This window comes from Wasmannia auropunctata, unplaced genomic scaffold (genome assembly GCF_000956235.1).
Source record: "Wasmannia auropunctata unplaced genomic scaffold, wasmannia.A_1.0 LD336053.1, whole genome shotgun sequence".
Lineage (NCBI taxonomy): Eukaryota > Metazoa > Arthropoda > Insecta > Hymenoptera > Formicidae > Wasmannia > Wasmannia auropunctata.
The window spans coordinates 5,351,149-5,377,698 of record NW_012026837.1 but is presented as its reverse complement, the minus strand read 5'-3'; the positions used below and the strand labels follow the sequence as shown (position 1 = coordinate 5,377,698).

At 36.7% G+C, this 26,550-nt stretch overlaps 2 protein-coding genes across 4 annotated transcripts in view; one reads left to right on the top strand and one right to left on the bottom strand.

The window, feature by feature from the left end:
* Window positions 1-26,550, bottom strand: part of LOC105451240 (neurexin-1) — a 214,553-nt gene that overhangs the window by 13,136 nt on the left and 174,867 nt on the right. For all 3 annotated transcript variants that reach the window (XM_011691576.1, XM_011691577.1, XM_011691578.1), the window contains 5 exons: window positions 21,824-22,146; window positions 20,992-21,283; window positions 15,323-15,616; window positions 14,584-14,762; window positions 13,559-13,730 (listed from right to left, as the gene is read on the bottom strand). In XM_011691576.1, coding sequence (XP_011689878.1) covers window positions 13,559-13,730; window positions 14,584-14,762; window positions 15,323-15,616; window positions 20,992-21,283; window positions 21,824-22,146 — 1,260 coding nt within the window. The remainder of the gene's footprint in view (window positions 1-13,558; window positions 13,731-14,583; window positions 14,763-15,322; window positions 15,617-20,991; window positions 21,284-21,823; window positions 22,147-26,550) is intronic.
* On the top strand, window positions 18,251-20,934 carry LOC105451239. Its single transcript, XM_011691575.1, has 3 exons — window positions 18,251-18,860; window positions 19,451-19,696; window positions 19,897-20,934. Exons 1-2 carry the CDS (start codon window positions 18,601-18,603, stop codon window positions 19,674-19,676), a joined length of 486 nt encoding a protein of 161 aa, XP_011689877.1. The 5' UTR covers window positions 18,251-18,600; the 3' UTR covers window positions 19,677-19,696; window positions 19,897-20,934.

The following is a 26,550-nucleotide window of genomic DNA, read 5'->3' as shown; positions in this document are numbered from 1 at the left end:
GCTCATTCCCACAGGCTGATCGTGGCGGAACGTGAGACAGAATGTCCCTGAGGCCAGCCAAGCGATCTGGTTCGGTAGTAGGCTTGCAGACGAGCGAAAGAGTTTCGCGGCTGGTTCGGCTTGCACACGCCGCTCTTATTTATTGGCTTGCGAATCGAGCCCGTGTGGATTTAAAGACGAAACGTCAAATGATCCCTCTTATTCTCACGTGCAACAGATCCACGTGCCTACCCGCATCGGAAGCGCAACGAAATAAGAGTATAATCTCCGTCGCTTTTCCACGAACGGAAATCGTCATTCGGTACGATACAATCAGCCTCTCCGCCGAGCCGTACAATTAGAAGTTCCGAGAGGAATGGATCGTGATAAGGGTCAAGCTTTACGATGGGGGCATTCAATTCGAGGTCGACGATCCTCGACACGGGGGGTTAAACGGCTCAAAATGACCAGCGCTTGGCGGAGAGAACGAGAAAGAAAGACGACACGGTGGGAGTAGGGTAAAGCCGGCGTCTTGGGACAAGAGGCTGGCTTCTTAAGCCAATTAAATTGTTCCCACGGGATCGCACCGTGGGAGAGTCTCTCCAGGAACGCAAGAACATGAGACTCGGGACTGCCAGGACTTCATCCGCTCTCAAGAAGTCTCTCTTTCTCACTTCTCATTTGAATATTTATATTCATCCAAATTATTTTTTTGCCGAATTATTTTTTTTATTTCATCACTAATTAATCGTTTACGCGGTTTTTCTAAATTATTATTAAATAATAAATCAATATAACTTATCTTTCAACGTTTGTTTCAGATGCGTATTTTCTACCCATAAAACATTTAAAACAGAGCCGTATTTGTACGTGTTTCACACGCATTGCTTTAAGCTTGTAATTAAAGATTCATACTCTTTTTTTTTATATAAAAGCGAAAAGAACGTACTATTTTATATTTGTATACGATATTTAAATCTAAATATGTTAAATGAATAAAAATTCTATATATTATAAAATATATATACTCTTTAAAAAAATTGTAAATTTTTCACTTTTTACAATCTTGTACTATTTCCATAAATAAATAGGAGAATCGAGTCGAGCGATTTTTAAGTCAAGGTAATAACAGTCACGCTCGTTGCCGTTGCCCGTCGCGTCCCATTTTCGGCGGCGCGCTTTAAAAAGAATATCGGATCGTGCGACTCGATCGACCGAGGAAATCGTTTACTATTCTCACCGCGACCCTCTTCAATCTTCCTTTCTCTGTCGCTCGTTGCCTTTTTTACGCGGCCGTATCGGGACACACGTGGAGGAAGGGAAGGAGCCCGCGTGAGAACCTGGAGAGGGCTCGTGGGAAAACCACGAAGGCGCGTGGCGCTTCTGATACCAGGGTATCATGAGTGCCCAACAAGCGTCACGGGATACCCTCGATGTCTTTTACATCGCTCATCCCCCTGCGATCCCTCTACGACTCCCCCTCCCATGTAATCAAGCAGGTGGAATTGAATGGACGGGCGCGCAATCTAAAATTTGCATGATTTAGGAATCGCACGCAATCGCAACTTCTAGATCAAGATACTTCGTCTGGTATTTCGTCTGATTGCTTGTAGGAGCACATATATATACGCATATGTGATATTTTGATTATATATATTAATTTTCCCAGCAGCATTTATACACCTATTTCTGCTTATTGACTTTTACGTTGTGTATTTCTTGTACTTATTGTACATCGCGATTTTCTAAAGGGAGCAAATACAATTTCACAATTCTATTGTAAACTCTGACAACGAGATTTAACATTAATAACATTTAGTACGTAATTTAATTGTGGAAAAGATTATTGTAAGAAGTATTGCTTGTAGAATTTAAGAAAAAAATTATAAGCCCGAGGCGATTGATCCCCTTTTGGAATAGGGCAGCATGAATCAATGCTTCTCCGTGGCCTTTTCGAGGGCTTAAGCCTGTGCGAGCCCTAAGAATACGGTAAGGAGAAGATATTACGCTTGTCTGAACGGGTCTATTCATTGAAATGACCTCTGTCAACAATGGTGTCAGGCCAGCAGAAGATATCTAGAAGTAAATTTCTAAGTGCCAGTGACAATTTAATCTAGATATTTATTCGGCTAAATGATAAAAAATAATATCAGTATCAGTAATATCAATATCAGTTTATCATTAAAAATACTAATTTCTTATATTAATCCTATTTTTTATATATCAATATATTTTTATGAATATTTAAGGTTCATTGATTGCACGTGTTAAATTCTTCTTATTGTCAATATTTCATCACAATAAAGAATTGCATTGGATGGAAGATTCTCCAATATTTTTCAACGGATATCTCGTGTATTTCAGCGAGCAGGGCAGTAGAAATGACAGAAAGTTAAAAAATCTCCCATGGGATGGGCGAGAATCACTTAATGATAATAGAATCCAATTTATATCGGCTAATGTATCGCCCGACAGAGAGATCGCGTAACGGCCACCGCACATTATGCCGCTGTAATTCATTGAGAGGCGTGAAAAGCATTGTAAATATAAATTAGTACAAGATTTTCTACTAGGCTAGCAGAAACGTCGAAGTGGTCCTTGTCGAAATTCAACCTTGACCAGGCCCTAAACGCTTCGAAGGAGATGGTCGGACTGCTATGCTAGAAGAGGCCTGCTTTCGCAGCGGGATTTATATTCCTTTCTCTCTCTTTCTCTTGTGCATTTCTCATTCATTCACTTGCATATCCCAAAGTATTAATATATATCGAGACACATTTTTCAGTATATTTTGTTTTTTCGTCTTTGTCTTTTATTTCTTCGCACTTTTTTATTTTTTTCAAATATATATTTTTTCTTATGACACTTGCACTCTTTTAATTCGTATAAAACTATAAATACGCGAAATTCGAAGTGTTTGCTACTATTAGATTCGTAAGTAGAAAGAAACAATTATATAATCTTATCTGTAATTCCACCTGCCAGTATAAAGTTTAATCGTTTCCGGCGAATATTTAATCAGCAGGAAATTGAAACAAAATTCCTGTAATTACGATATAATAATATTTTTATTCTTTATTCTCCCGGATACGTGTCGCGTGACGCTGCGTCACGTCGAAAAAGTGTGCTAACGGAAATTTTATAGCCTCCTCCTACCAGGTGTGCATGTCATCGAGAAAGCAACGGCACCTAAATTCCGACCACTTGCCGCGCGGTGTCAAGTTGGGCGTCACGAAGATACGAGAAATGCCGGTTTCGCATCGAATTACATCTTGTTCGGGTGCATATTAAAACGCATTGATAATGACATTGTTAATGACATGTTAAGAGCTGAACCGAGGCGTGAAGAACGTTGTAAACACGAATTAATCGAACACCCAATACCAGGAGGTCAGGAAATGCCAGGAACGTCACGCTAAGAAAGAGACACGACTAACGTACACATATTAAAGAAACGGTGAATTTTTGTCGATGTCCTCGGTCAGGATGTCTGACCGCAGCTGGCACCGGGGCACTGAACATTCTCTCTCGTTTTGCAAACGCGACGCAAGAAAGCTCTCGACGCCCCTCCGATGACAGATTACATAGAGATTAGAATTTAAAATGCGCGACAAGTAAAATATTGCGGCACGGAAGTTTATGAAAGTTAAAATGATGAAAACGTACACGGTTCTCTTTTACTTTTAAGTAGTACTTTTTAATATGTATAATATTTTATAATCTAAAATGTTAAAAGAAAAGACAATGTTTATAATGCTATAGAAAAGGTAGAGAAATTATTTTTATGATATCGATAGATAGAATTATCTACGTGTCTTTTAATGAATTTACTAAAAAGAAGATAGCCGCATACATTCCGATTAAGATAAAGGCAATTAAGATAAAAACAAGTTCTGAATGGCGGTGACTCACGAATGTAACCGCTTAATTGTAATTCATAATTTACAATTGGCTATATTAATATAATTTCTTCAATTTCTGTGATGATTTTGGTGACGATTTAAAAACTTACTGTTTATATTTAAAATGTTTCATTATTAAGCATTTTATTAAATATATCAATTTAATCTGTTGTTATTGAAACGTGGTAATGTGGGTTAGAGATATGTATTATAATATCATAAATTATATATTATATTTATCAACAATTCCCAGAACATTTTGCAATTGTTTAGCAATTTCTACGCATATTGGAAATGTCAGTCTGTAATTTAATGCGATGAATTCAAGTTCAGAATCAATACAATTACAATACTGTTACATCCCGTCAGAGAAGCGAATGTGTCGATGAATGTGACACTAATTCAATTACGTTCCCTCAAGTCAATCACCAGTAACAATTGAAAATTAATATCGTAACAGAACGAGACGCAGAAAGTAAGTTGGATTTGTTAAAGTGGCTTCGACAAGAAGCTATTGATTAATGGACGCTTCCTCAAGGAAGATCAGTCGAGCGTGTCATTCTTATTGGGAAAACAGAATACCATGGAAGTACTTGGAAAGGATCTTCGTGTGCAACTGTACGCAAAACAACGTCACATAAGCACAAAACCTCGAGACAAAGCTTATCATGTAAATTAACATCATTAAAATTCATCAGGGAAAACTTCGCATGACTTAATGCTACGTCTTTTTATAAACCGACCCTTTCCGCATTTACAAAGTGCAATTGCGTTTCCTTCTTTAAAGTAAAACTGTGTATTTTTATATAAATATATATTTTTAATTGTGTTCTGTATATAAAAATATAAGATCTTTTATAAGCAAAAGTTTCGTGATTTAAAAAACTCTACAATCCTAAAAGTTAATGAGATATTGCACAAAATATTATACATATAATATAGATCAATTATTATATATGTATCAATTATATGTATATATCAATTATATATATAAATATTGTATAATTATTTACAAGAAATTAAAAGATTATATTTTATTTAGAGTTAAACAAAATAAACGTATTTCTTTGTAACTATCAATTTAAGGAAAAACAACAGTAGCTATCCATGTCGCTGAAAAATTTACTGATGAAATTTACAATAAGAAAAAATAAATTTGACATCTTTCTAGCAGATATTAGCATTCTTCTATTTAGAAAGATCTATGAAAGCGGACATACGTGAGAATCGAGATTTCCAATCTTCTATTTATTATAAGAATTATAAGTTTTCAGTAGTCACAAAACTTTTCGAGAAATTTTACAAGCTTTCTCTTTTATTTTCAAAAATATACACATGAATATTTTGACTCATCGCTTTTATTCTCATAAGTTATTGATATTTTTTAGTTCTGATATATCCTTAATACTAACTAAAATTAAAAGTTAAATTTAGAATTTTTAGATGAGACAAAAAATCAATTAAAATGTGTTTAACATTAGTAATTTTTATGGGAATGATTCTCTCAGGATTTTTTTGTTAAAGCACTTTGAATTTCATGCTGATATATGACAATTCCGATAATCTCAAATGAAATTATATCATTACACTAGAAATCTTAGCTGAAAAATTGAACAACGAGTAAACAACGCTCATTCTAACGCGCTGACTAATTATGGGAGCGTAATTAACGGGATTACTTAACCGTCTCGCGAGTGCCCGCGCCCCGAAGAAGCTTCTTGGCACCGAATGATTCCCTAGTAACCCTGAGAAGATTCGATCTCTCTTCGAAGCTGCTTTCTCACGCCCGTTGCGACTCGTCCTTCGATTCCCACGAGCCTAACGGATGAGGCTTTGCCTTTCCGCGAAAAAAAAGAAAAAGAGGAAGATCCATAGTATCTTCCGAGAACTTTGATACCTTGAATTTTTCAACAACCGCGAGTGGGGGTGGACATTGTCGCACTGTGACGCTTAAAATGAGCCTTGTGCTCAAAATTTTGCTAGTCTTTGTGCTTTGGAAAATTGATCCATCATATGATATAATTGTAAGAGAATTTATTACCTAATTCGATAATTTGTTTGAACCCTCAAAACTCTATGCGACATGTAATATAAATCACATTACCAAACGAGCATATTTTTACTCAATATTCCAATAATCAATGATCGAAATAAAGAGACATCGTAATATAAACTACATTATCAGATGGATATATTTTTATCCGATATTCCAACAATCAATGATCGAAATAAAGAGATATTGCTTTAGTAATATTATTATTGTGATTATTTCAATCAAAACTCACGCGATTGTATAAGTATATTTTGATATTTTTTAAAATAAACTCGCATTGTTAGATAGCGCACAAAGAATTCAGATTTTATCCGCTTAGGGAAATTCTGCAGGACAGAAAACTATTTTATTAATAATAACGCAATGTTTTTATATATTAACTCTCGTCAGCATGGAATATTTTTGCGTCATGAAAATATAAGAGTCTCGAGGAGTCTCTTATGTGAAGATAATCTTAAAATAAATCGAAAAAGAAAGAGATAGTCCTTCCAGCTTCAATACGACAGTCTATTGACGAGAAACATTTCCAAGTTACATTCTATCGCTTTGTATCTGCTTCACGGTGTAGATTATTTCGGCGCGACATCGAATCCAGCCTCCCTCAATCCGTGCTGGGAATTATCGACACGAAATTCTACGGGTTCAAAGGTCCTCGTCTATATACCGCGCGCGGAGGGAAGATCGCGAAGGAGGATCCAAGGTTCGAACCCTCTCACGACCCCTCGACTACATCGGAGGACGCCTTCGTCGAGGACGCCGAGATCTTGCCTCGAGCGTGAGAACGATTCTCGCCCACGGTCAAATTCCGTCGATCGAGTATTAGGACATCAGGGCGACGCAGGAAGAAACTTTAAGACGCGGCGGGGCGATTAAGAAAACGGAAGTTGGCATTTGTATAAATAAGATAAAAATATACGATGGAAAGTGCCGAACGCAAATTTAACATCTCAAGCTTCTATGATCGACTGACATGATTTTAATGAAAAGTTATTATCTTCTAATATTCTTCGAAGATAACTGTTAAAAAGAAAACAGATTTTTTTTAATTACAATCCTTATAAATATAATTGTTTAAATATTCCGAAATAAGCAACATTTAAGCTTTATATTCTAATAAAACAAAACATTTTGTTACGTTATGTTATCATCGACAAATTCAACAAACCACATTCGTTCCATAACAGCAATGATATAACAGTATAAGACAAAATAAATTATAATTAATTAAATTCAAATTAATTTTAATGTTAAAATTAATTAAAATTATCAATAACACATGCTATACACTATCAAGAATATAAATTTGGATTTAAATTTATATATTATAACAATTATTAGATAATTTTTAATGATCCGTACAATTTCTTTTCATAAATGAAATAACAAGAAAAATAATACTTTTTTTTATCTTTTCTTTTCAAAATTTTTAGAGCTGTAATTAACCATGATGAATTCGTAAGTAGACGTACTTAGGGTAAAGTCTTCCACTTATGGCTTTGAACTTTCACTTAGCATCAATGGTACATATGGGTGGGTTAAAACGATGCGAAATAATGGGCAGAAGAGGCTGTTATTCCTACATTAGAATGCATAGGCGTTCCCGTAGGGACGCGGATTACATTACCCCCAGGGTACACCATGAATAGAGTTCCTTAATTAGAGACCAGGGTAGCATGGAATTCGAAGAAGCGTCCCCGAGTCCTAGGCGTGGCTATCGAATAATTTTATACTTGAAAAACTATAGCAAACCGCGTCATTATCACGCTACGTTTAATAATAAAATAACGCAAAACACACTTTAGAAGCAGGAACATTGGATTCATTTTGATTTTACATAGGAATATTAATACATTTATTTCCATCGCTATTTTTTATTGAAAGAATTTTTGCTATATATTTGTCGCTGCGATGTAAAAATTATTTTATTAAAAGAAAGAACGAATCGCGAAATCGTCGAGTAATAAAGTCGATAGATCACTGAAAAGTATAAGGTACACGTGGCACGCTGAATAGAAAGTTCGGGGTTCATAGAGGCGAAAGGGTTGATCCTTCTAGTCGAGTTGATCTACTTAGATATCAGGATGATAGGACGATCGAGGAGGATGCATGGGATATCCTCGCAGGATGCCGAGGGTTTTATTTTCAACCCTTGCTCTCATCGTCGTGTAATCGATAAACCTTTACTCGTTTCTTCTATTAATATGTCATAATTCCTTTTAAACAATGTTTGAATTTTTAGAATAAAGACTCAAACTGACAACACGGTTACTCGTGCTACATTGAGGTACATCTTGACACGTCAAATTTGGATATCTACAGTCACAATTTGAAATATCTACTTCTAGATATTTTTGTCGTCTCGCGAAAATAAACGTTAATCGCACAATTCTAATATTCGAGTACCACGTGTCGTACGAACTATTTTACGATGGGGATAGCATGGAGGGTAAGAAGTGGCATCGGGGGTTGAGCACGTGGCCACCAGAGCGAGGAATGTAATGAGAAAAAAGGCCTATCACGTGACCTTTTCCATCAGAGGTGCATGCGACGTAAGAAGGTTCCGCCCGAGCTTTCCTCTGAAGGGGTTGATATCAATTAGTCTCGAAAGGGTACTCCAATTGAGGTGGTTGACCCATTACTGGCCGACCGTGTCTTTAATGAGCGATGTACATTCCGTTCTCAGCGTACGTCGATGTCATTCAGTTTGTGCGTGAAAACGGTTGATTATTCTGCACTTTCATTTCTTTCTCTTGAAGCGCGAATAATATATATAGTTCAAATTGATCCCGGCGATATCCCGGGATATTCCTTTTCCTTTTGAGGAATAACAAACTTTTGTTGAAAGCGGAGAGATAAGCAATTCTATCTCTGGCAGAAACATCTCGTTTTCAGAAATAAGAGAGGAATATTGTTTGAAGACTGAAAACTTATCCGTCACGCAGCGTCGCTGACGCTTTAAAGCGCATACTCCATTGCCCGCGAACGCGCTTTACAATACCGTATTATGTTTCGAACGATTTTTTTTTTATTTTTCATCAATCTCACTCAATTATTCTTTATTTTATCTTGAGAAACAATTCTGCCGTGTCTGGTGATCCATGATAATTTTATTATATCCTAAAATGTTTCTGCTTTTTTTTTCGAATGTATGCATATCTTCGCCCCGTGTATGACGTTTGAGGAGACGATACGCGCGTGAGAGAGAATACGTGGCTTGAGGACAAGCGATCTTCCACACATGAAGCAGAGCAGCAGAAAGCGCGAAGAGGATTCTCTTCTCGCTTTCGTTGCAAGCCGCGTGATATGCGAGTCACATGGGGTGGAGGGAGGAGGGTAGAGGGTCGCGGTATCGTGCGTGCTCCAGAAAGGATCGAACTTCCTAAGCTTGCGCGAATTTCCGATGACGGCGGCGGCAGGATGGAAATCGTCTTAGGATCTAATGCATATGCGGACAACAATGCATCGAAAGCATCGCGGCAAAATGAATGTATTTGACATAAATGTATTTTGTAGATGCGTTGTTTAATATTATTAATGTATCAATTATTAGATTGACATCGAATTATGCGAGGATATTTAAAATCGTACGTGAAATGATTGCCCCGTAATTAGTGGCCATAAATATTATTAATCCATCATTTTCTTTCTCGATGTGTCATTACTCTGTTGATAACAATTCTAGGTGTTTGTAATACACACGAAGCGAAATTGTCGCTCTGCATAAATAAACATTGCGATAAATTAAAAAAATATATATATTAAAATAAGGACATTATATAATTGTGACATGTTTCTCTTCCTGAAGCGACACTCTGTTATAATTATCTAATTAATAATTCTCGTGTTATAATTATCTAATTATAAACATTCTCATTATATCATAATTATAAAATATTGTTTATTGTCGCATAAATATTTCTATTAATTAAACAAAAATGTATCCAGCCGTCCGAATCAATTATAATTAAATATAACATCGCCGTATGTCGAGAGTAATTAATCGACAATTATCAGTTAGAAATAAATTAGTGGCGTTCAGGGCATTCTGTAAAATGATTCAATCGAATCTATTCGCGGGGTTAACTCTTATTAGAAAAGCAGGAAAGGACCACTAGATTCTAAAGGGTTTCAAATGATTCAGGAAGCTATCAGGACAGCAACGTCGGTCAGGAGTTCCGCTCGTGCGACACCGCTAAGCAGGCAATTGGGGCGATAGAGTCAAAGGGTTAATGTAACAAAGGCTTATATTCCGTGAGGTCAAAGGTCTCCCATGACGCCTAACCCACGAAAATTCCGCACAAAGAGACACACAATTTCCTCAGAGATTCTCGGTAACTTTTGGCATTTGATTATTTAGAACTATACATGTATATAATCTACATTTTATCGAAGGAATTGCAATCCCGGTTAATATTCCTTTATTTAAATCACGTTTTTTGAAAAATCGCAATTATACTTATTATACGCAGGTACGAGTACTTGTGTACACTTAAGAATCAAGGATCTCATTTTTATTCAATATAACTATCAATTCTGCATTATGTACTCTGTTATATTTTCAACGAACAGAAAACGAAACAAGCAAATTATAGATAACGTCAAATTATATGCAGATAGCACGACTTAGGCAATTAAAACGTAATAATATAAAACAATAAGAATATAAATTTGAATTATGCCCGATATGTATTTTCGTATTAGACGTGTGAAAATTATTCATTCCAGTGGCCCCGATAATCGATTGGTTAATACTACTTATAGATTGTACTACGGTAATCGATTGTACTACTTATCGAGTTAAAGGCAGAAAAGATTTGGCGAGTATTCGTTAAATATTAAACACACGTGCGTATTTGCGAGATATTTCCGCGCTGCATGTAAACGATTCTCGCGGGACCAAAAAGCTCGTGCACTTATGAAAATGCATCGTGCATTAGTCGACGATAAATTTCCCCGGGTTCAGGAAAACGAGTTCAGCGCAGTCTATTTACGCGCGCAATGCCGCATCGTAATTAATACCTATGCGGGAATAACGCGTACAGATATGTGAAACATCTGATTACACGGCGAGGTAAATCTAATTGGCCGACGCGGCTGCGAATGAAAAAATATGGCGGCCGATGGAGCTGCGTAAAAAATCTTAATTTGATGTGCTCATAAAATATTATTTTGAGCACTTGCTTTGTGTAATAAAGATGCATGATGAGATAACGTAATTTCGCCAAACAGCACGTAGAAATTATTAATATTAGATTTTAGAAGGGAACTGGAAAAACTGTTGAATATTATTGTAACTAAAATTGTAGTAATCTGCAGTTTATACAGATAGGCGGGTGTTAAATTATATTAAGTAAACCGACAGTTTATTATATGTGTGTAAACAATTTGAGCAATATAACTAAGTGAGGCACTTAATTATATTAACGCGCGCGCACCGCAGCACGAACAAATGCAATTCCTAGTAAACATGATATATGGGCGACATTATAAAATTAATTGCATACGGAAAATAGAAATCCCGCTTTGGCCGTTTGCTAATTAAATACGTGGCGTTTGCCGTAGAAATTCTTTTCTGTTTGTACAATACATATCTCTTTAAATTAATTAATTAATTAATTTGCTCGCCGGCGTTTATTTAAATTTTTGACAGAGTAAAACGCAATTAATATTCCGACGTTTCATTCGTAGGTAGCGAACAAAATATATCCATAGATTCTAGCTGCAAATGTACGTATATATAAATATGAAAAATATATATACATGTATATACATATATGTATTTACATAACTATCTTTTGCCATTATTTTTTTGTTCAATATAACTAAAATTTTAATTAAAATAATATAGACTTCGCATTCTAGACAGTTTAATTAACTTCAGAGAGGTATCTTGGTGAGAGTTAATTGATCTATTCGCTTAATTCACCTTATTTCTTTCGAAGGATAACGACCGCGCAGGTATCAGAAGCAGGATTGATATGAGTTCAGGTCTCTTGTTAGATAAGCGAAAGCGTTTTTTAAAGGTCAAGTTATCAGGACAACATGTTATGGATGGAAATTGCAAAGCCTGTAAGAGAGTAAATAAACTTAGCTTGTGTTCGATAAAACTTCGATCACTTGGTTGAGCATCAGGATTTCATCTTGTCAACGGAACGAAAAGCATACCGTTGTACGTACGTCAGGGTAAAATTGAATTGTTATGAATTTTTTAAATATCAGATTTCTATATAATTAATAAATGTATAGAATTGTGAGATAATTGTAAGAAGGTAGGTGATAATGATAACTGGATCTTTATGAATTCGGATAAAAAAAAAGTGAAAACTAATTACTTCGAGCCGGAAAAATCAGGTATTTAAAAAAGAGACGAAAGGAAAAGGAGTTTTCACAGATTTTCTGAAATTTGATCCGATTTAGCAATCTTATATGAAAGAAATATTCCATTTTGTGATTGACGTAAATGTCTTCTATAATAAAACGGATCGTTGGCCTTAAGAAAGAAGATTATATCAATTTGTAATCTCGATTTGTAACTCTCAAATCTATCCGTGTGACATTCATTCCTAGAAATATTTTTAACTCATTTCTCAAGATTTTGCATATTGTACGCTTACATCCAGAATTGATCCATTAATTATAGAAGACCCATATTTATCTACAATGAATTCACTAAAATAAACGTTCCCAAGAATAATCCCTCAATCAATACTTCGATTTATAAAGTAGGTTTATATTGGCTTTTATAGTAGATATATATGTATATACAGAAATAACTTGTTTCAACAAATTAAGAGATAATTTGTTTTAATAAATTATCTATCAATCTCGGCAATGAACAAAAATTAACGGATTTATCTATATTTTAAAGAAATTTTTGCATTTACTCGTTAAACGAAAAATGTTACGGAGCGCCGCGGAGAGCTAGGTGTAAACCTCCATAAATTTTAGAGCCAACAATGCATCCGAGTGCAATTGTGGAGGGAGAAGCGTTTTCGGGTAATCGCCTGATAATTCTCAATCAATCGATAAATCATTCCCAACACGAGCCTTTCCGTGGGAGCGGCAGACGGCCTTGGCGTTCGTTGAAAAGGACGAGACAATGGCCGGGGCCTCGTGAACGACCGATCAAGGCCGTTTCCCATGGTTGGGACGGGTCAATGGCCATGGTGGCTCATAAAAGAGCACATGGGACCCCTTCGTCTTCAGTTCCCCGGCAGTGCTCGTGCTGTCTGGATCGTCTCGTACTTAATACACGTACACGCGATATCTATATACTTTTTACTTACGTGTTTCTCTAAATACGTTACGCTTATTCACGTGATTTATTGTAATTTTTGTAATATCATAATTAACAAATGTATCGTGACGAATCGCGGAGATCGTCGTCTCTTTCATTTTGATCTTTAATTTACGTATTGAGGAAGTTTGTGAAATCATTTTCTCGTCACACACACATGTGCGGTGCTAACTTATTAATATTTAAAGCTACATTCGATATTTAACGAACACTTTGTAAATGGTCTTTTATCGCGCACTTGACATAAGGTCGAGACGCGACGATCGATCGGCGATAGCTTATCACACGCAGTATTGTTCCCACGATATACATTATGCAAAAATTACTTACCCGACGGGTGATTAGACTGCAAATTGTAGTCATCGACTTGTAATGTGCTGTTCGGCCCAGTTCTGGTAAATCTAACCACGTGATATTGGTTGTCGTTAACTTTCACGCCAACTTCGCCGAGCGGATGATCGCTGGTGCCCATGTTGTAAACCGCGAAAACGTTACCTTCCACCTGTGAATAAATCATTCATTTCTATTACAATGAAATTTAATTCTTGAGTCGTGTCAATTAGATTAAATTGAAATAGAAACCAGAATCAAATAAATTAAACAAAGTTCAATACATGTATAACATGCTCATTTATATTGTATAAGACTATTAATATTATAAGCTTCAAGGTCTATTTAATAATATTAATTATGTACGAATTAAATCAGGAATTCCCAAAGTATGGGTCACGACCCGAATTTTGGTAAGTGAAAGATTTTAGAATGTTAAATTACGCTTACGTTATTTCAAGCAGAATAGCTCACAGATAATCCGATAATACAGAATAAATTTTCTGTACAAACTTGCGAGCGCGCCCGCGCGCGCGTACTTTCATAATTTCATATATGTGTAAAGTTGGATTTTCAACGACGATAGACGATAGATTAAAACCAGATTTCGAAACAAACTATAATTATCAAACTCCTTGCGTCTAAAAATAACTCACATCGATGTCTACGTCAAAACTGTTACTAAGAAACCAGAAACAGGAAACAAAGACATTATCCACATAATGTCATTATAGTTATTTATCTTAGTATATCTAAGAAATGGATTTGTAAAATTATTTAATAAAAAATTAAAAAAATAGGAGGAGTGTATATAAATAAAATGGTACAAATAAATTAATATACTCGTCCCTTGTTTTCTTAATATTTGCTAAAGCTAGATATGTCGCGGATGTATTCTTTTTTAAAAAGTAAGTCGTGATCTACACCAGTTTGGGAAGCCTCGTACTAAATTATATAATTATATTATATACACAGTACTTAATAATACTCTATAATGTGTCAATTATGTTTCATTATATACTAACAATTTCGATTTCGAGATAATCGTTACTCGACGCAGATTCTATCCTAAGCAGCACAGCATCGCTAACGCCGGTGACGAAACCCAAGGCCACGGTATCCCTTTTCATTTCCGGTCGACGATCAGGCGGAAAGGTATACGTAATAATTCCTCTTCCGGCACCGAATTCGTAAGCGATAGCCTCTGCAAAATGAAATATTTTGATGTTAGAGATAACGTTTTGTCTGTTATACAATTAAATATAGCCTGTTACATATTAAACATAGCCTGTTGAAATTGTTTTCGCTTTGTTGTAGTCACTTCATATATTCTGCTGTATAAGTAAAAATTAATTGAATTTTTGTTCTAACTCTCGTGTTCTAAAAATGTCCTATTCATCGAGTTTCATCAATAATCGCGTTTAACTATTCGGGAAAATATTTACCTCCCGGCGAGAAAAATCGGTTCCATTCACTGTATAAACTAGTTTCGCATCCCTGTAATATTTATTACACTGCAGAGTAATCCGATAACAGCACCAAACTTTGATAACTTTATAGATAACGTTATTAAAAATATATGTACGTGTATATAAATAGAGTTGTATGAATAAACAAAAAGATGGCATATTTTAATAAAATATTAACTTGTTAATCGATTAGCGATTTTCGATATTAAGCGTGAATGGATAATCTTTTTCTTTCCCTTCCCTTTTCTCAATACGAACAGTCCTATATATATTTATTTTTCCCCTGTTCATTTACCATCGTTACAAGTCGGTCCGGTAAAACTCGTCATGTCGCAGTCGCACGTGTAGCTATTCCACTGCTGCACGCACGTCCCATGATTGGCGCAGAGATCATGAGTGCACTTCTTGCCCGGATGCAGGTTGGTGTAAATGTCGCATCCGGAAGTGACGAGGGAACTCGGCACGACGGCATCGGTAATGAGGTCGGTGCTCTCCCCGCTGAGATCCAACGACGCCAGACACCCCTCGAATCCGTGACGGCTGAGAATCGGCTTTGGTAATAGGCCGTATTGCGCCTTCTCCACTCCGCCTGAAATAAACGAGACGTTAAATCTCTCTCTTTTACGCAAACCTCCTTGACATTTAAAAAAAAAAGGAAAGTCTCTTTCTCTCGTTAAATATATCCGTGAACGTGCGATTGACGTTTACTTTGATTTGAAAAAAAATTTTTAAGTATCATCCCTTAATCATTAAATCACGAAAGAACAAACGTTTAAAACTTTTATCCATCCGTTCGCGAGGCGCGACACAGAGCTTGTCGCGAGATTGAATTGCCAAAACGCAGACGGGATGTCGCGCTTCACGTAAAATATCGAAACCAAAATTTCGGCAGTTAAATCGAAATAATCTCTCTCTCTCTCTCTCTCTCTCTCTCTCTCACAAACTCTCGCAGCCTTGCGATATTCGCAGGCCTCTCGGTAATCGCGGATATCGCGGGTACTCGATGAACCGAGACGACCGCACGTCCGGTCGATCTTGCCGCCATAAATCCTGCGGGATCGCCGTCGGTCGAAAATTATTTCGACGGTCACACATTATATCCCATACGACCGCGTGTAGAAACATGAAAATCTTTTATTCAAAATGCTAATATACTAAAAGGGATTTTACGGAAGAAACGAAAGGCGATATCCCGCAGCTTTTTCTCTCTCTATTACATTACGTAATATCTATTAAAATACGTCAAATAAATTTTAAACAATAAGTAGTGATAATGAACTTTTAATTGTCCATTTATTTCCGGAAACTAGTACGGATATCTTGATGCAATGTTACGTTCAATCGTGAAATTCCGACCGTAATTTTTGTGGTCGAACCGATCTCGCGACGCATGAGCGGCGCGGTTTGGCAATCGCTATTGAAGAATAATTGATGGCTGATTTGCCAATTTATGCCAGCCCGACGGTGATCGATAGATTTATTAATGAATTAAGCAACGGGAACGGTATGATATGGATCTAATTAATGGTGATTCATAGCGCGTTACGCTGATATACCCGTAACTGAATTTCAGCTCGTTAGTCCGGACATACATAGACATCTGTCCTATCTACGCTGTTAATTAGAAATGCGAAAAGATCTGCATCATAAACGTTTCTTTGTCAGGTGATATTATCGTTCACGTAAAATTGTGATTTGACGTCGTTCACGCTTGACGTATGTTTTAAAAATCAAACTGTACTATCTATTGTCAAGAAATCGTAAGCTTCCTCGCCGTAGTTGCGACATAGTTTTTTCGCAAATATCACAGTTTAACACCGAATCAGATATTCCAGATAATAGAATAATTCCATAGATGTATTAATTACAAAGATAAAATCGACTAATTCTCCACCCGGATTTTCCACGATTTTATTTGTCATTTTGAAAAGTCATGCGCTTACACAACGCGACAATAAACGTCGCGTGACATCTCTCCGTGAAGCCTACGTCTCCTCTTTTTATAACCTTCAGATTAATTGTGTAGTCACACATTATATAGGAGCGCAAAGAATTTCGACGATAAATATAATTGCTCGTGTCGTACGGAATGAGAAATTAAACGATCGAAAAATTACGCGTGATCGTAACGTGACAGAGAAATTGATTCACAATCAAGTTATTCTAAATTATATTTGCCTATAAATAATGCGGCAGTTAATATTTTGACAGCCGATTAGATTATTTTTAATGACGATACTAAAAAACACATGGTGATAATGGCGATTGTATTCAACGAAGCATTAAAGATAACAGCTCAGTAATTCACAAATCCGTTGATAATCGAAATAAGAGTATGATTTCATAGAATAAACAAAGATAAGTCATCGATACGATTGATTAGTACATACCTACATGTCATATAGTGGCATTATATAGAAAATTATAAAAATAAAAAAAAAATTTTTTATCGTTTACATAAGTACATTCCGAAAACTGTACCAGGATCAGTTGAAACAAAAATGTTATTTGCATCTTTATAACGTACGTCAAGGCCAAGATTATCGTTAAGGCATGCGCAGGCGTAAATAATTGCTCGAAATAGGGTTACCTTATCAAATGTGGAATGGATATAGATTCTAATTTCGACAGTATGAATGCATTCGTAACATTTTCTATGTCTCGTGATGCAGTTGTATATATGAGAAAATAAAATATTGTCAATAAAACAATATGATTTTTAACAAATCTATTATTATCTAATATATATCTATTTTCCACTTCCTTCCGCGATAATTTCGATCATATGCTATTAGATCATATGCATTATATGCTTATTATTAGATATGCTATCAGTATAATATTAATATTTTTTAATTAAATATATTAATATTATGTATTAATATATTAGTATATTAATATTTTTTAATTAAATATATTAATATTTTTTAATATATTAATAGTAATATAGAATGCTAAATTTTTTAATTTAAAAAATTATTAATTATACGTATATATATATATATATATAAATATTAAACGAAAGGTTAATCATGTTCAAGCACGCTTTTTTTTAGATTTCTACGAATAAATCTAACCAGGGCCTCGCGCTCTTATCAGCCAGCTGTACCGTTTATCACGTACGTCATATATTCGCTATCATTAAATCGCATTAATCGTAACAACGACGTCATTTACTCACGAATTTAATCTTACATTTGGGGGTGCGCTGCGATCGAACGTGCCGGATGTGCGGCTCGCTGAGTTAGTTATAATCACGATCATTTTCACGCTTCGAGCAGTCGCGCGCGTCTGTGCATCATCATCGAAAGTGCACGAATTCGTAGAGCGCTCGAATCGTCAATCGCGGCTTGTCGGTGCAATCAAACTCGCTGTCGACGACGTCCGGGAGAATCGGTGGAAATCACTTAACGCGCGATAAGAAGATAATATTAGCGACGCTATCACTCTTTCGGATCGACATAATTCGTAAAATCCCGCTAATCAGATTGCCATAGCCGCTCCTGTCACGATATATATATATATATATCAACGTGAAAATTTAATAATTATTTTTACAAGTTATCAGTCATTATGTCTCCTCGCGATCTCGCTTTACGCGTCCTCCTAATTTCGATCGTTCGTTTCTCGACGACGTCGATCATCCGGCCGCAGAGATTGTACATCGTACAACTCTCGTCGCAACCGGCGAGGGGAAATATACCGGACCGATGGAGAACGCTACCGGAGTTTGATGCGCCGCAAATCGAGATTCAACTGCTGAAGGGCTACGTCTCGTCGAACGGGAAATTGATATTCACCAATGAGTACAAATACCCGGAGACAGGTTACAAGTACGTATGTAAACGACGAGAAAATATGCCTAAAGACGTACTCGTCTTTGAGATGAATTAACTCTGAGACTAGCGCTTTTCGATACGTATAGACATTGAATGAATGTCTTGAAGTTTATTTATAGATTTTCCGAAAAAGCGCAACGCGTCCGATACATTAATGTAAAGGATAAGTCACTTAATCTGAAGAGACATTTAAGGCATTTTTGGATCGAATGTGTTGTATCTTACGTATGCAGAGCTATGCTTGAAAATTTAATATCTTCACACAAATCTTCATACAATTTTATAATTTATTATTTAATTTTTAATCATTTGGTTCAATCTTTCCATATATATATATATATATATATGGAAAGATTGAACCAAATGATTAAAAATTAAATAATAAATTATAAAATATGACATTAAGCAATCAAATCTCAAATGTATTCAATCAATAATGCATGAGACGCGAGATGATGTTTGATCCGAAAAAATATAAACCAAAACCGAGAGACATCAACGACAGCAAATGAACATCCACACGTTGCTAATGCTGTAATAACGTCGTCAATGCAAATAATCTTACGCGGTCATAAATCGATTAGTGGCGAGGCAAAGATGACATCGACAACAGATGAGAAGAAAATCTGGCAAATTGAGAATGACGATATGAAGGAGAGAGGAAAGGAGAAAGAGAACGTTCAGGGAAATATCGTGATACCTGGTAGGACCATCCCGGCGATTGGATCCAGGCATGTTATTGATGCGCCTCCAAGGTGCCCGGATGGAAAAAAACACGATGCGCATGGACAATGTAGGGAGATGATATGAGTTACCTCTTCTATTTTAAGGTAATCTTTCATTACAAAAAATCTAACATACCTTCTCGACAAAAACTAATTGAAATATGCGATAATCAAATATGGATAACATTTTAAAAATTCTTTTAAATTTTAATTTTAACAATAGGAAACTTTGGACGAATTAGAATTAAATAAAAATTAACATAATAGAAAATTTCAGCATACTTTATACAATAATTATATTCCAGCTATTAAATGGCTATTAATTTCTGGACCTAAAATGGGCAGACACAGAAAAAGAAGACAAAAGGGAAACACTTAAATAATTGAAGCTCTCCAGTTATCGATATTTATCTTATATAAAAGCATAAAGTATTTAAAAACGTGAGAAAGCTACTTTATGAATAAAATACTATATTAAATTTGTATATTTTTTATTACGCGTTCTACACTTGTATATGATTTTATTTAATTGATATGACAGTCTTATATTTCGTACATCCGTTATGCAAGTTTCATAAATTGTCAAGAAAATAAAAATAAATTCTGATATACGTCAAAATTTAGCATGCAATATTTAACTTTCAATCCATATAAATTCTACGTATCTATATCCAGCAAAACTACCGATATTTTTGAAACTTATAAATTACTATGTGTTTCAAAATGCGAGAATAAAACGCGAACTAAATCGTGAAATACATTTATATTTTGAGATATATATGTACTTTCGCTCAATAATGAAAGAAAGAAATAATTTAAGCATTAATTTAACTTTATAGAGTTAAATTAATTATAGATAACTTAAGAATTTCGTATTCTCCAGCCAGATCTTACGACTGAACAGATTTTACGACAATGTGGTAAGCTAATCTGGATGTGGTTACAATATAATTCATTAAACTAATTAAGAAACCAATACATAAATGACATATTTAACTTATACAATAAACGGATTGCAGATGTAAATCACGACTGACTAATTAAATTAAATTAATATCGCGTACACGCTGTTATTTTATTGTAGTAATATCTCTCGAATGAAATTGTCGAATAGAATCCTGATTAATTGTATTGCCGCGCGTTATATAACGGGCGGGCTAAATGCGACGCTTAGATTATCATAATGAAAACATTGTATAAAAATAAATTAATAATAAGAAAAAAATATTCTCTAAGAAATATTTAAAATTGCCCAGATTATAATCCAAGCCTTCTTTAATTCTTAACGATCAGTTATATTAATTAATTTAGTAATATGAATAAAAAATCGCCTAACAAGTAAATATTCGAATTGTAGAATTAAATTATATGTATCATTTCTCCCTTTCCCTGTCACTTACCTATGTACAAAATGCCATCGAGATCAAGATTCTCGTTGCTGCCCTGGCTGTTGACAGCAGTCACGTGATCGTCCACAGCGAGAGTGTGCCTCTTTGCGGCAGGTCTACCAATACTAACTGCGTGCCATTTGCCATCGTTCAACTTGGACCTCGAAGTGTCCCTGACCCTGACAGCCCCGTCGCCGAGGTCAAACACATAGTGTACGTGCCCGTTTACCAGCTCGACCGCAATGAAATCATGCTCTCTTCCGGCATTGTAAAGGATCAAGCCGTTCGCTTCGCGCGTTTTAAACTGAAAAGTAATTTGCACATGTAAGACGACGAGTTTACGCTCTTTTCCTCTGCAATTTGATTAAATTACACCCTTTTATAATTGACGATAAAATCTTTGTCATTTCATCATTAAACGCGGAAAAACGCGTCTAACGATACCTAATTCCATACGATCTTACTTTTCTATTGTTGTGATGCACTGCAAGACGGAATTGTGCCCTTTTCAAATCTGTATAATTCTTTTTTTTTACAAATTATTATTAATTAATTCTTCTAATTGCGTTCGCAAAAAAAAAAAAACATAAAATTAATCAAAAAAGTACGCGTCTAAAACTTACATATCTTATACTTTGTATTTTCATATTCCCTAATTTAACATTTTAATTTTAATGTTTTATATAATTAATATGTATTGTACCCAAGATTCTACCAAAAATTAGGAGAAACGTGATATAAATGGATCCTCGCGATTCTTTATTTACCAAGCGACTCAATAGAATCGTGCAGGTAATGTGTGTGTGTGTCCCTGACTTATGAGAAAAAAAATATCAATTTTCACCTGGAAATAGATGTTTGTCTCCACGTACGCCTTGAGTACCGGAAGTCCTACGAAGGTGTGCTTGGAGGTGAAGGTCACCGGATGGTGAACCGGATGGTTCCTCTTCCCGAATTTGCCGGTAACCCGGATGATGGGCGTGACGCCCTGATGCGAGGTCTGATGGCTTCCAGCGCTGCGCGCAATCTCCAAGTATGGATATCCGTTGAACCAGATCTGCTGCAGCTGGCCCACGAAATGCGGTATGTCCTCGCCCGCGTGAAGATATCCGCCAACGTGAAGAGTGCGGAATTCCAAGATGCCCTGCTTTCCCAACTGCGTTTCCGCTACATTTGCATACAAACAGCCGTTTGTCATTAGAATTAATAAGCAATTATGAAACGGGAGATTAATTTAAATAGAGAAAATATCGAAATATTTGAAAAACATCGACGATTTAATTGCTCATCTTTTTTACGATGAAAGTAATTTCATGTTCGAGAGGTACATCAATAAAAGTAGTTCAATATTAGAGAGCTACAAACTGATTAGTAATACAAAAAATATATACGCGTACCATGTATAAAATTTAATTCTTTCATCACGGCGCTTCGATATCAAGAATTTTAAATTTAATATAAAATCTGTGATATAATTATATATATAATTTTTTATTTTATATTTTATTTTCTTGTATTTAATGTGCTATATAAATTTATTTATTTTTTTTCTTATTTGAATCTCTGTGTACTCGAGTGCTTGCGGAAGTATCGCGTATTTCGCTATCTCGGCGAAATGATTGCTAGGAGAAAATCGACCGCTAAAGATTCGTGAATGCACTGAAACTTTAGCGTTTAAACAGAACTGTTGAACTACGGCCGGGCTTAAGACGGGAACCGCATGTGTTTCGCTGTGCAGCAATTATCGTCCCAGCCCGATCGATTGCGCCGAAGTAAAGGCCGTTGCAGGGCTGCTGCAATTTAGGCTATTGCCACCTAACTCAATATTGCCGGCACTCGCCGTCAGTTTAATAGGGTGATCCGAGGGACAGCTTTGCGAGGGTGGCTGTTTCACGCCGGTCGCTGCTGCGGCGGGGTTGTTTTGCAGGGGCCGATTGGGGCCGGGCTGATTGGTAGGCCAATCACGTGCGGTTCATATTATCGATATTAATAAGATACGGGCGGGACGCGCTCTACTGCGTCAGCGTTCCATTCCTATGGAAATGTCGCTAATTGCTTCGATTATCTTACATTATTTTTCGCATTAATATACACACGCAATGTGCAAATTACGTGAAATTTTTGGGATAAGATCACTGGTTACGGATCGATCCTCCGAATTGTACGGTAGTACCTATCTTATGTCAATTTACGCGCGAATGCTCCATCGACATGACAGTCATATTGGCAAAGACATTCGAAACGACGCTATATCGAACGGACATAATATCGGTATTAAAAATGTCGACTGTATGTCACGAGAATTGTTAAGCTCTCCGATATATCGATGTATTGTTTGCTCATCCGTGGCGTGTTCGTCGTTCCGCGCTAACCGCGCGGAATTTGCGCGCAGCGAGAGAGCTCCCGAGGGAATTCGCTGCGAGGAGCGGTTTACCGTTGATGAAATCGCACGGGGATATAATTTACTTTATACTTGAAACGCGCCGGAGTACCGCGAATGCCCCGCAGACGTCGACGACGACCCGCGCCGCCCCACCCTGTCGTCGATTTCGGATGCACTTTTCCCGCCGCGCAGCAGCCGCGCGGCGGTGGCGGCGGCGTGAAGAGCAGCAGCGTTTCGAGGAGCCGCGGCTCGATAAAAAGCGCATTTGCATGCCCGCGATTTGTAATCCGTCCGCTGGATGTCGGAAAATCGATGGCACTGACTCTCGTATCTACCGCTCGTAAATAATACGGTCGGCGAATCGGCGTAAACAGAGAAAAATCGACGGTCTCTCTCTCTCTTCCTCTCGAAAACGCGCGCGCGAGCGGGGAGAATTCTTTTGCCTCCCGGGAGAAGAAAAAAACGCGTGTGCGCGCTTCTTCTCTATTGATCACACGCTCGCTCGCGCAAAATGTATACCCAAAAATGTAGAAATAGACTTCTTCACACGAAGCTTCACCTTTGTAGTTTATTATAAAAATATCGAGTTTGGGAGGCATTATTTTCCAGGAAGGTTTTGAAAGCAGTCTCCTTCACACACCCCATAAAATATCTTTTCACCCCTCGTGTTTAAAATAAATCTGCTCTATATCTTATTCATTGTGCTTTATCGCTCGATCGTCCCTGGGACGTACCTTATGGCGTTTGCCTGTATATGGCTGATACATCCTTCAGACTTCGGTCACTAAAAATATCTTTATCATTTACAAACGGAATTTTTGCGTCCCGCGCTGACATATATATTATTTCTCACGATTGACGCACACCGACCAAGTGCAATGACGGCCGCGCACACAGCCTTGGAAAATCTTCGATTAGCATTCATAAGAGTGTGTCTCGATTCGAAGGGTCGCCGACGGAATGCGAAAGCGGACGCATTGCGCGATGCATTTTGAATTTGCGATTGCAGGAGAGGGTCGGGAGAGAGAGAGAGAGAGAAAGCACCCGCGGGAAACTTGTAATTTATCCGATAGAGAGGGAGGAAGTGCAATCGGAAAAGGTAAAGTTTTAAGCTCTATCAAAATTGAAACCGCGATACAAGGGTTTTTGCTTAACAATAAGAAGTGATTGCGGACGGGACGGTGGAATTTTTTAAATTGCTTCTTGAAACTGACCAAGCATACAAAGGAAACTACTCATTAACTCATAATTAATTGTATTACATTAATTATGTACTCTTATTTGCATATACGCGCGGGAGACTGTATAATTAATTATTTATTATAATTATACATTAATTCACTCAGAATGATTGCACAATGAGATCTGCATGTGAATGTCGCCTAACGGAAAAATGTAATGCCGGTGATTTTCTTTGTTAGGCAATATATAATTTTTATCGTTAAATCACTTTTTTAGATTACAGTTAGTATGAAATGTCAAATTCAAAATTTAAATACATTTTAGATACATTCAAGATGTACACAATCGAATCAATTATTCACAATTGAATTACTTGTGAATTTACTTGTTTATGAATACAATAAACAAATAAATTATTTAAAGACTAAAAAAAGTGTGCAGAGGAGAGATTTTAAAAAGTATAAATATATTCTATTTTAAAAAGTATAAATGTATGTTTTATATGTATGTACATTTAAAAAAATACAAAATGTATACTTGAAAAATCTGTGTGCATTTTAATATTTAAAATCCTCTCTCTTCCTCCCTTCTCACCTCATTCGTCGTTTTACCAGAATGACATCAATCTTCCTAAGTTTCGTAATATTGCCAATATCGACAGAGTTTAAAGTGTCAGATAAGCCGTAACGTATGTCTCAAGTTCTTAGTTTCAGGAAACTAGTATTTTGCAACAAACCAGTAGTTTCTAATTCGCCATTTGTCCCATTTGCACAACTTACGAGTGCGCGATGAGAGAAGGGGGTCTCGAAACTTGCCCTGTGAAAAATTGCCTGAGAAATTTTTAATTTCGTGCGCCCGCTCGTCGATCTTGCGAAACTTTTTCCCGGCGATTTTCATTAATTATTCAAATCCACAGAGCGGCCAAACTGACGCAATTATTCGCCTTGTAGCTTGACGAACCGTCCAAAGATGTCCTTCGCATGTAAAAATATTTTTAAAAAACACTCGCGAGACTTAAATTTTACGTAGTTAGAATTTTGCGTACATACGAAGTGAAATATCTGTGCCAGCTTTAGACGTAAAAAGGTAGAGCAATTCGTCTGAAATGTTACACTGCTGATTTGTTGCGAATTATTAAACCCAACGACAAAGTTCTTTCTCGAGCTTTAAAATTTCTTGGGCCCTCGAGGCAAAACGGAGTAAAACAACTGCCTTATTATATTTATAGAGCTACTATAGAGAGAACTATTCGTTGTAATAAAGAGGACTTTGCGTTAATAATTTGCGCGAAATCTCTCGGGATTTTTCAAAACGAGCGGAAAATTTGTAAAACTGTCACACCCAATGACTCATTCGATCATCGCGCCGAGCTGGGATAGTCGAAAACGACAGGACGATTTAGCTGCGAAATGCTCGCCGTGCCAATTTTTGCCCGACTCGTCGGTCCGACAAATAACAACACTAATATCGCGCGGGCCCGATGATCGAGGGAAGGCGGAAAATTATTTTCCGCGCGACAAAGCGTCGTTCTCCAGGCGCGCGCGCGAGGGCCGCGTCGTACGGTCCTCGCATAAATCTTGGTAGACCGAATGATCCCGCCGCGGTGAATCCACCGACTGATAAATCTCGATGTGGAAATTGATTATCGGACGGGAATTCTCCCATGGGCGACTCCACCCTCGTGTACACCTGTATTTATACGCCCGGGGCAATTTGGTCGTACGGTGCAGTTAATCCTTACCCTCTTTCCCTCTCCCACTGTCTCCTTCCCTTCCACGTTCTCTCTCTCTCTCTCTCTCTCTCTCTCTCTCTCTCTCTGAATGATTTTACTAGACGATATCGTTGTAAAATGTTACGTGCGTTATCTGTAAATAATAAAAAAATTTTGTGTAAGTACAAATACCTTGGAATTGCCTCGGCGATAATTCGACGAGAGTGGATTGGCTTTACGACCGCGTGTGTAGGTGTAGTCGCGGAGGATGAGGTGAAATTCAAGGTGAACGATC